Here is a 10,943-nt window from a genome sequence, read left to right on the forward strand (position 1 = left end):
TCTTGGGGGTTATTCATTATTCATTCCTTCCACACCCATTGTCCCCTTCAGCCAGAGGGGCTTATCTTTGTTGGGCTTCAGCATTAAGATTTGACTTAGTAAAAAGAGTTTGAAAATCACTGTTTTGGAGCTATGGTATGCTGTGGGACCATGGAGGGATTTCATTTCCTTAAACAAAGATTGGAATAGCAGATGGTGAATTTAAAAATATACATGTATATATAACCCAAAGTTACATGAGGCTGAATTGAATTATATAGTTAATTTATGTCGTTAGATGTACAGTGTCCGGCGTGATCCCCTTGCAGCACTGGCTAATATATAATCTTTTGTTCTCTCCCCCAGATGAGCACCATGCCAGGACTGCCGACTCGGCCCTGCTTCTATGACATCGATCTTGATACGGAAACAGAGCAAGTTAAAGGCTTGTTCTAAGTGAACAGGACTTTCACAGGACTCAGTTCAGGTAGGCTATTGTGCTTTTTACTTTTTCTTTCTTTCTTTTTTCCCTAGTTCAAATCTCTTTTAGTTTTATTTTGTTTGGTTTTTCTGATATTTATTACAGAAATGGTCTGATAAGTAATTTCCTCACTTGGTTACTGTGAATTCCTACCAGGTTACAGCCATGCCCTGGGTCACTCCTGGGTGTGGATATGCAGTGAGATGGTCAGGTCCTTGGTGTGCCTGGACCCGATTCCAGTGAAAGTCAGTCACACCGTCTCTGAATATAGATTTGTTTTAAGGCATCTTTTGCTATAACAAAGGAGCCCTGTAAATTCATTATTCTTTTTCGAGAATTAAAACTAATGTCTTCTGTCATTAACTATACCAACTATACCTTCATCCCACGTATCTCTTGGTACAGAGTTAGAATCATGTGATAGAGGACTCCAGTATGCTCATTTCCTGGGGCTGCCATAACAGTGTCACAGCTGGGCAGCTTAAACAACAGACATTTGTTCTCCCACAGTTCTGGAGGCCAGAAGTCCAAAGTCAAGGTGTCATCCGGGCTATGCACTCTCTGAGATTCTGGCAGAATCCCTCCTGGCCTCTTCCTAACTCCTGGTGGTGCCCATTGATCCTTGACATTCCTCTGTCTCCCTGTGTGTCTCTGTCTTCCTTAAAGGACACCAGTTGCATTGAATTGCGGCCCACCTTATTGACCTCTTCTTAACTTGATTATATCTGCAAAGACCCTATTTCCAGTTAAGGTCACTCTCAGAGGTACTAGGGGTCAGGACTTCAACATACCTTTTGGGGACACAATCTAACCCATAACACTGTCGCACAACAGGGGGATTGGGCTCTCATACCACTGAAAAGATTCATAGAGATGGGACAGATCGTCTAACTCCAAGGGTCCTGTGAGTCACAGGAAGGACAGGGCAGCAGAAATTAGAGCCCTTGATTCAGGGTCTGCGCAGTGTAAGAGGGTTGGGCTTGTCTTGGCGCTGGCTCAGGCGGCCCACAGCGGGGGGCCTTTGGTCTCATTCACGTCTGTGCCTCGGTCCTGCAGCCACAGGCACACCTGCTGGCTTCTGTCCCAGCTTCCCATCACGAAGAGAAAGGACCCCCCCCCCCCCGCAACCCTCCTCCCTGGGAAACTCCCTATCAGAAGTCTCAGAGACTTGGAGCTGCTTTTTCCCCATCCCATATATCAGACAATTCCTCACCATATTCTCAAGACGCATTCCTTCCCCATAAACGCCCCCATTCCTTCTTCCTACTGCCTCCTGCTCCGGTTCCTTAGCCCAGCACCTGTCCCTCTTGCCAGTACATTCTGGACCTTCCAGATGAGCTTGCTTCAACTAAAGACCCTCCTTTCCAGTTGTCCCTGAGTTACGCCCTAAGCCAAGCATACAGGACTCCTGCATTTGTTTGTCTGACTATCAGTAGTGAACATGGGGAGATTTTTTTTTTTTTTTTTTTTTGCAAGTCTTTGTTACTAAAACACTGAAGACTTAGGCTCTGATGAGGAAGGTAAGAGACACATTAATACAAGTTGTGGGATTGTTCGGTTTGCGTTGTGTGTGTGCTGTTTGGTGGTGTTTGTATGCGTTTTTTGCTGACGAGTGGGAGCTGTATTTAGTTTTAACCACAATCACATTTCAAATCTTTTGTCATGTCTGAAAAAGAAAACTCCAGAAAATGAACTAATGGAGACTAACTTAACAGGGAAGCCCATAAACTTGACCTTTGATAACAGAGTTATTTTGGTCTTTTGATAATGACTGTGCATGTGCGTGTGTGTGTGAATGTCTTGGGTTTCCCAGCCAGGCCTTGGGAAAATCACAGTATCATTCCTCTTAAACTTTGAGTTGACCCCTGTCCAGACTAATTTCCCTTGTCATGTCAACCCATTATGCTACATTTCTGCCACTTGTCATTTTTCTCCAGAACAAGTGTGTGTAATTCTGTCATCTCTCTCAGATACATGAGTATTTTTCCAGCCTTTTGGTCCGTTTTTATTTGCTCTCCAAATAGGTCATATAAATGCGTTTATGCCTTAATTATTGCAGTTGGGGCTCAGGTAATGCCAGGTGGCGTGTCCTTAGCTTTACCAGTACCTACATCTAAATCCTTGTGTTCAAGTTCTCTGACAAGTATCCCTCTGGACTTTGTTCAGAGACTGAGCAGGGGGACCTCCAGTGGTTGAGACTGCACACTTCCACTGCAGGGGGCCTGGGTCCGATCCCTGGTTGGGGAACTAAGGTCCCACATGTTGCTGGGTGCGGCCAAAAAAAAAAAGAATTAAAAACAAAAAACAAAGACTGAGCAGGGGTTGGGGGTCAAGACACTTGGCTTTGGGGATTCCCTCTAAGCACCTCCTGTGGGCCGTCACTGCACCCCTTGCAGGCAGGTGTTGTCCTGTCCCCTGTGGTCACAAGAGGGGGTAGCTGAGGGATGGCACTGATCCACCAGATAGCAGAGGAATAATACTGCCTTTCCACTACTCAGCCCTGCCTCTCGTTCCACAGCTGTAGCAGGAAATGCTTTGCCATCCACGGTCACATGTCATGCTGGCCTCAAATTTCAGAACTGCGGAAACTCTGGCCCAAAGACATCAACAACTTGCCTGAGTTGCACAGCTGATAAGTACAAAAGCCAAGACTCAACCCAGATCTGCTTACTCTCGGTCTCACCCCATCCTTTCTTTCCTAAACCAAAAGATTTTCACGGGGTAAATGAACTTTGGCCCATTCTGGAAGATGATAACCAGCTCTTTGAACAGACCCATAATTTGGGGATAACCAGGTGATTTTTTTAAAAAACAAAAGATAATTGAGTATTAAAAGCTATGACTTTGTCAAAATTCTTTTCAGTCAGACTATAGTAGAGCTATCTCTTACTTAAGTCTCTCATTGAATGTCATTTTCCCACTCAATTATCCAGGGTTCTTTCTTCTGTGTGAATCGCCAAACCTTGTTCTAGGCTTGGTAGGCAGTGTTTCAAAACCCCATCACTTGACCCTGCTTGAATAATCGCAGACCATCTAGTGCTGTAAGAGAAAACCACTGTCCAAAGCAAACATTCCCTCTCGGGTATCCTTCAGAATAATGATCCCGCAGACATTCTTCCTGCTTCCTGTCCCCTCTCACATACGGCAGGCAGGGACCACTCCTACTAACAGTCACAGGTCTGTGGCTGTTAAAAATGCACAAAATACAAATGTTAAAGCTTGGATGATAGCTCAGACAGATTTGAGCATCAGGAGAGGAAATGTCCGGTGGGCTGCTTGGCACACATCGTGGTCAGGCTCCAGCTCTTTCTCTGGACCCAGCTGCAGGGCATCACCCTCCTTACTCCTTGCAGAATGTGTTGCAGACGTGACGTGTCGCACATGGAAGAAGCCACTCGGTTGAGGGCTGCTGTCTTTCCTTCTACTTCCTCACCTTCCCTGCTTATCTCACCCTCTAGGAAACGGTATGAGCGGGAGGTGCCAGGGAATCACCAGAATTTGAGCTCTTGCTGCTTTTTTCCAAAGCTTCCCTGTCGTGCCTTTGCTATTGTTAGACTAAGGGCATGATTCATTCTTTTGGATGTTACCAAACAGAACTAATTAAAATGAGTTGTTTGTCCCAGTGAAACTGATCCTGTGACATTACTGGTCAGTCTTTTGTTTGAAGATAATTGGATTTGGAGGTTTCATTCCCCCCCCCCCCCACTTTGGGTTTCTCATTTTGAAGCTTCATCATATTTCTGGGCCTTGGCAGGATTCAAATGAACTCAAGAAAGTCTGGCAGATTTCCTGAAGGATTCAGACACTCCCTTACTTTGTTCTGATGTGCAAAGTTGTGGTTAGTACGGAATCAAATTGACTCTGGCCCTGCTATAATTGTTTTTCTTGAATTGCACACGCAAAAAGGAGTATAATACCAGCTCATTTCTTCCCTAAACTTCCTTTCGAGCCGAAATTTTCAGTGATATTTAATAATTATAAATTAACCTCCAGACGCTGCTTGTGGACAGAGCCTCTTATCCCCAGGTTGTAAACCACAGAGTTTCAGGGTTTCCTGGGGGAGCTCCAGGGCTCTCTGATTTTAATTTTGAAACTCTGTCTTTTCAAGAAGCAGCTCAGAAATTGTTCATCACCGTTGTGCTTCAAGAAAAAGTCCTCAGTTCCTCACCCCAAGCTGTCCTTGGGACAGAGGGAGCCCCCCTTTTCCCACTCCCAGGCAGGAACCAAAATAGGCTGGAAGCCCAAGCTACTTAAATAAATGATTGTGATAATTAAATCTAAAATGGAATCTTTAACATCTCTAAAAGATGGTGATAATTAAATCTCCGTTATCTAACTAAAATGGAATGTTTTGAGGCTTAACAGTTGTGAAATTCTTAATTAATTCCCTTTTAAAAGAAACTTCCCAAGAGGCAGTGGATCTAATCATCTTATACTTTTTTTTTTAAATAAAGCAAGAAAAATAATATTTCATCAAACTCTGGAAAAATATGAATTTTCTAATAACTCTAAATTTACACATGGTTAATATAATATATAAGAAATTATAGGTCAATGAGAAAAGCTTGGATGCGCTTTTGGAAAAGCCTGGAGAAAAGCTTCAGTTATGTCATTAGTTATAATCTACCAGTTGGTTTGAAAAAATTAGAACTTGCAAGGTAAGGTGAAAGTTTTAACCAAATGCTATGAACTTGAAATTTTCTCCATTTTGCAGAAGCCATTTTTTATCAGACATTCAAACGGGTTAATAAGCACCCAGTGACTATCATACAGCTTCACTAATAAGAGAAATAAATAGACTTACTTCTCCTCAATACAAAAGCAAATCTCAAAAAAAAAATTCTTGATATAAATGATTCTAAATTATTCACTTTTCAGGTTTTAAAAAAATTGTCAAAATATGTCGCCATCAACTTTACAAATACTACTGAGGTTGACTTCGTTTTTACTTTAAAGTCACTTTCAGGGGCTTCCCTGATGGCACAGTGGTTAAGAATCCGCCTGCCAATGCAGGGGGCATGGGTTCGAGCTCTGGTCCGGGACGATCCCACATGCCACGGAGTAACGAAGCCCGCGAGCCACAACTACTGAAGCCGACACGCCTAGAGCCCATGCTCTGCCACAAGAGAAGCCACCGCAATGAAAAGCCCGTGCACCGCAATGAAGAGAGTAGCACCCGCTCGCCGCAACTAGAGGAAGCCCACGCACAGCAATGAACACCCAACGCAGCCAAAAATAAATAAATAAAATAAATAAATTTATAATAAAGTCACTTTGGTAGCGTATTTAACTTTAACCTCTGTTATTCAACAGTGGGAACCAAAACAAGATGGTTGTCAGCACAGGGAAGCCAAGAACCAAGTGCCATTACCAATAATTAACATAAGGGTAAATACAATGAAGTTGTCTTAGTTTAATAAATAGGAGAGAACTCCCCTTATGGGTGTGTGTGTGTGTGTGTGTGTTTTATCCCCATGGCTGCTATAACAAATCACTTGGTGGTTTAAAATACCAGAAATTGATTCTTTCACAGTTCTAGAGGCTAGAAGGCTGAAATCAAGGTGCCAGCAGGCCACACTCCCTCCAGAAGCTCCAGGGGAGACTCCTTTCCTTGCCTTCTCCAGATTCTAGCTGCTGCCAGCAGCCCTTGACTTGTGGCCACGTCACTCCAGTCTCTGCCTCTGGTCATTCACATTGCCTGGGCACTTTGTAATTTCTTATTATTCACATACCATGATTGGATGTCTTATATATTCTATCTTCCAAAAGATTTAACACTAAATCAAATTTTAAAAAAATTTTCCCCACTGAATCAACAGTGAACAACTGATTCATTTGCACCTTCGCTATTGTGTTTCTGATTTTTTTTTTTAATTTATATTCAGACTTTCTATACCTTTACCAACCCTTTGAGTTTTCTGAAAATATGGAACCACAGACTCTAAGCCTCTTTAACTATAAAAACTGTTGATACCGAGGTCATGTGGTCAATCCACGGGTCTTCCACCGAGCCCAGCCTCGTCTCTCCCATCTTCCCTCCCCAGTAGTCACTGTACCTCGTATCTAGGGTCACCAGAGCCACCGACAGGAGGCTGGCGCGTCACTGAGAGGAGGGGCAAGGTCTGCACCAGGCAGACCTCCCTTCCTAACGTCAAAGATATTTTCTTTTTGTTAATGTTTACTATGCTTGCGATGCTTCTGTTTTCTGTTTACTTCCCTGATTTGAACCAGACATCAGGGGAGTATTTGAAACTCCTAGTCCCCTGCCTTCGTCGCCGTCTTCTGTTCTGAAGCTAATAAAGCATCCCTTCTGGCTCCAGACCCTGCCCTCATCCGTGGGAGGCTGGCTCGCTGTATTCCAGCCGAGTTTGAACTCTTGGCCAAGGAGATAAATTCCTCCTTGTATAAATTCAGATCAAAGGCCAAGTGCTTGTATTTTACATTTCTCCTGATGATTTTTTTTTTTTTTGGTACTTAGGTGTTCTGTTTGCTTTTTTCTTTTTAAAATGTAGCTTGATCACTTCTTTTTCTAAAGAGATTGCAGAATTCACAGTGACAGAGAGTCTTAGTACCCTTTGCGGGAAAACAACAAAGCTTAAACAATAATAAGAAATTCCAGATTCACTCACTTCCATTCTTGTCCTAAATGCATTTTTCAGACCTTGCTCTCTCTGCCTGCTATAAAAGAGAAACTGAGATCCAAGGCAACAGGCTTGCTAATCTAAAATCCTGGATGTTCTCACTTAACAGGATCCTGGAAACTTGTAGATTCCAAATTTAGAAGTCATGGAATTTCAGCCACGGTCCCCAAGCAAAATCTTTTAGGAAATTCAGAACTGCTGCCTGCTGTGTCCATGCTGGCTCGGTCCCAAGTGGTGCAGAATCGGATTCTCCACTGCTCATAAGTAAAAAGATTCCAAGCAATGATCCCAGCCTTGTCTTGTGAATAGCATTCACTTGTCTGCTCTTATATTTTCTTGTTGTCTCCAGCTTTAGAGCTATAATATATGAACAGTTTGACACCAGAGGAAAAAAGCTGTTCTTAAACCACCGAAATATTTTTTTTTCCTGTTTTTCAGGCTCCACAAACACAAACTACTCCTTTTGCCTTTTTGCTGCAGTTGGAGAAGAAAGTGAATTTGAAATATGCTCTTACGCAATGCTGTGGAAATGGTGAAATAGGCCAAAGATTTATTCTTCGTTCAAGATGAATTCTGTTTGTAACAGAGTGTAGTGTTCAGGAAAAGGACCTCCACCAAGTCTGAAAGAAACTATTTTCTGTTTCCGCAGAGTTTACATTATTTCCCACTGCTTACACTTTAGAATGTTTATTTTATGGGGACTGGGGGATTAAAAGAGTGTGAACTAAAAGGTAACATTTTCCACGATGGAGTTTTCTATATTGTCTTTGAACTGAAAATAAACATGTATGTAGAAAACCAACCAGCAAGCTTTCAGTGCCAGATAAGACTCGCTGACTGCTCTCTAGAGGTAGCTTTTCATGGTGGGGTTGTTACCTGACACTGATTTCCTGGAAAATTGTGAATGCAACGAGAGCTTTATAAACATAACAAGGAAAAAATAACAGAGAAACATCAGGTCAGTTGTGAAATCTTCTGACTGCTGGAAAGTGGCAATATCCTTTGGAACAAAATACATTTTATATCCAGAACTACTTTTCAGTGCCAGGGAAGTTTACATCACTTACCTAGAAACTGATGGGTTTATGCTAGTTTCTTCCACTGATGAATGAATCTCAATGGCCATTAAGCTCTCACAGGCCCATAGGGCAAGAGAAGTGACCCTTAAAGGTCGGGTGTTTGGCAAATGTTTTTTCATTTTTCCAGCCCTTAAATTGTTCCTGACCCTCTCTTGTTTCCATTTTTTCCCTACAATAATATAAAATTACATAAAAGTTAAGACAAAACCAAGGATTCAGGAACAAACAAGCAGTGATTGTCCTCTAAGCAGTATCAGTAAAGTAGTCACCATAAATATCTTAAATGTCCCCCAGGCACATCCTGAAAAAGCCCTTGCCATGTTCTTGTACTGTACCCTCAGTGACCCCGCTTGTTAGCTGCTCTGCCCATAATGTATCTTTATGTGCAGTTTAATTTGTTCCAAAACACTGTTTAATAAGTAAAAAGCCTCCCCACGCAAAGACTGTCTGTCCTGAGAATAATTTTGCTTCATGTTTCTGTTTGTTTGTTTGTTCTTTGTGTTTTGCGGTACGCGGGCCTCTCACTGTTGGGGCCTCTCCCGTCGCGGAGCGCAGGCTCCGGACGCGCAGGCTCAGCGGCCATGGCTCACGGGCCCAGCCGCTCCGCGGCATGTGGGATCTTCCCGGACCGGGGCACGAACCCGTGTCCCCTGCATCGGCAGGTGGACTCTCACCCACTGCGCCACCAGGGAAGCCCTGCTTCATGTTTCTGAAGTGTCACAGTCCCATTGTCATCCACCCCACCCCACCCCCGTCCCTGCCTTTTATTTGCGTGTATGCCTGTCCGAATACACAGTGAACTAGCATCTCCGATATATAAATCTATTTCAAGATTATGAGGGTTCACAGTCAATTCGTTCTCTATATAATGTGCCCAGTGAGCAGCCTTTCTCGCGAAATGATTTTTAATTTTTTTTTCAATTCTTTTCATTTCATTTTTTGGCCGAGCAGCATGTGGAATCTTAGTTCCCCCACCAGAGATCTAACCTATGCCCCCTCCATTGGAAACACGGAGTCTTAACCACTGGACTGCCAGGGAAGTCCCCAAAGTGATATTTAAGCAGTTCCCTTCTGCCTGTTATTTTCCTCTGCCATTTAAAGTTTCATTTTCTATTTTTGAAAATGTTTTAGGGGAAAAAAAAAAATCTTACAAACCTATGTTCCAAGGGCTTTAGGCCAGAGACTTCTTTCCTTACCTGCTTTCACCAGGCAACTCACCAATTCATGAAAAAAAGGAGAGGAAAAAAAGAGCATCCTGAATACAGATGTGGGAGAGCTTCTCAACACTCACACCGAAGGACGTATAATCCAGGTGTCGCTGGGAACTCCACGGTTTTCCCATCATGTGGGCTCGTTTTAACTCCTAGATGTCATAACTCACGTTCCGATGGATTTGTTTTCTTTTCATGCACTAACCCTACTAGGATGCACTCCTGCTGAGTGATAAGCAGCCTCCACTGAGAAGAAAGGTCTTTGGCAGGTTAATTAATGGGCTTATGAACTCAGGATGACCGAGGCACTCACGGGCAGGAGAAGACGTTATTTTAGAAAAGAGCTAGTTACCTACCATCTCTTCTGAGGCCAAGGCATGAAAAAAAACAAAAAAATCACATAACCTTTGGCATGGTGGGTTTTAGACAGAAATCTTCCCGAGAAGGGTAGATCCTGATTTCTCTCTGCCTCTATAACTGCAATGTAAGAAACTCCTAACAGACCAGAAACGGTGAGGGCCACAATGACCACCATGGCACAGAGAGACGTATGGCCTTGCTCCCTCTCTGCTCAGGGTTCTGAAGTAACACCTGCAAGGGTTAAGACCCAGACCAGAAGGATCTTCTGAAAGCTGACAGAGGAACACACCATAGTGATGAACAAAAAGCAAGGGAGAGATGAATGGGGACTCAGGAAAGTAGCGGCAAGGCAATTAGCCAATCCATTCCTTAATATTCTTTTTATTTCTCTATTTCTAGGGTTATTCTCTTTGTTTTAACTGGAATGTGCTGACTCCATTAAAACAATACATCAGTGTTCTTCACAACAGATATTCAAAGAGAATCCTCCTGTCTAACATTACCCAGGGACTGTTTTTTAACATAATTTACACCTGCCGATAGATAAGATGGTGTATGAAGCTTACTTTATTTATTCCAAGAAAGTCCACCTACACATATTTGTCCATTGCTTTTGTATAAATGTGTATGTACAAGGGAGTAAAAATTAAGTAATAAGTGCACTTTTATAGCATTTGTTAAAAACCTGTAATCCATATCCACCGAAAAAGTTGAGCATTGTGGCAGAACAGTTGGTTACTAATCAGAGCTTCACTGTTTCCTTAGACTTTAATGCAGCCATGGATCGAGGGACCCCAAAAAACTCTTATAGCTACACTTTAAACAAGGGATAGTGCTGAAATCTAAGAGTCCATGAACTTGGATGGGGAAAAAAGTACATCTTTGTATTCACTAACCTCTAACTGTAATGTAACATTTCCTTCGATTATGAATGTCAGCAGCAAATCACAGCAATATTCACAGTACCTGTGTCTGTCGCGGTCGAAATCACCGGCATTCTAATATTACAGTTTCTGCAGACAGTCACAGTAGCGATTATGCGCATCACAGTAGCACATCATCTAACAAGGCAGATGTGCCACTATCCTGTTTTTTCATGTGTCAAGAGCCACATATATTGCTGTAATCAAATTTGATAACTTTTTCAACATTTTAATAACTGCATTTCACTATTGTCCATTTGAAGATATTC

At 42.7% G+C, this 10,943-nt stretch overlaps 1 protein-coding gene across 3 annotated transcripts in view; it reads left to right on the plus strand.

The window, feature by feature from the left end:
- MTHFD1L (methylenetetrahydrofolate dehydrogenase (NADP+ dependent) 1 like) overlaps positions 1-8,611 on the plus strand; it is a 196,375-nt gene extending 187,764 nt beyond the window's left edge. The window contains exons 26-27 of one of the 3 annotated variants that reach the window (XM_029223967.1): positions 346-466; positions 7,540-8,611. In XM_029223967.1, coding sequence (XP_029079800.1) covers positions 346-435 — 90 coding nt within the window. In that variant the 3' untranslated portion in view covers positions 436-466; positions 7,540-8,611. Of the gene's footprint in view, positions 1-345; positions 467-2,978; positions 3,225-7,539 lie in introns of those variants that run through there. The other 2 variants (XM_029223965.1, XM_029223966.1) reach the window with 2 other exon arrangements.
- Positions 8,612-10,943: the final 2,332 nt, after the last annotated feature.

The sequence above is a fragment of the Monodon monoceros genome, unplaced genomic scaffold (assembly GCF_005190385.1).
Source record: "Monodon monoceros isolate NGI ecotype Baffin Bay Population unplaced genomic scaffold, NGI_Narwhal_1 Super_Scaffold_15, whole genome shotgun sequence".
In the NCBI taxonomy this organism is placed as follows: Eukaryota; Metazoa; Chordata; class Mammalia; order Artiodactyla; family Monodontidae; genus Monodon; species Monodon monoceros.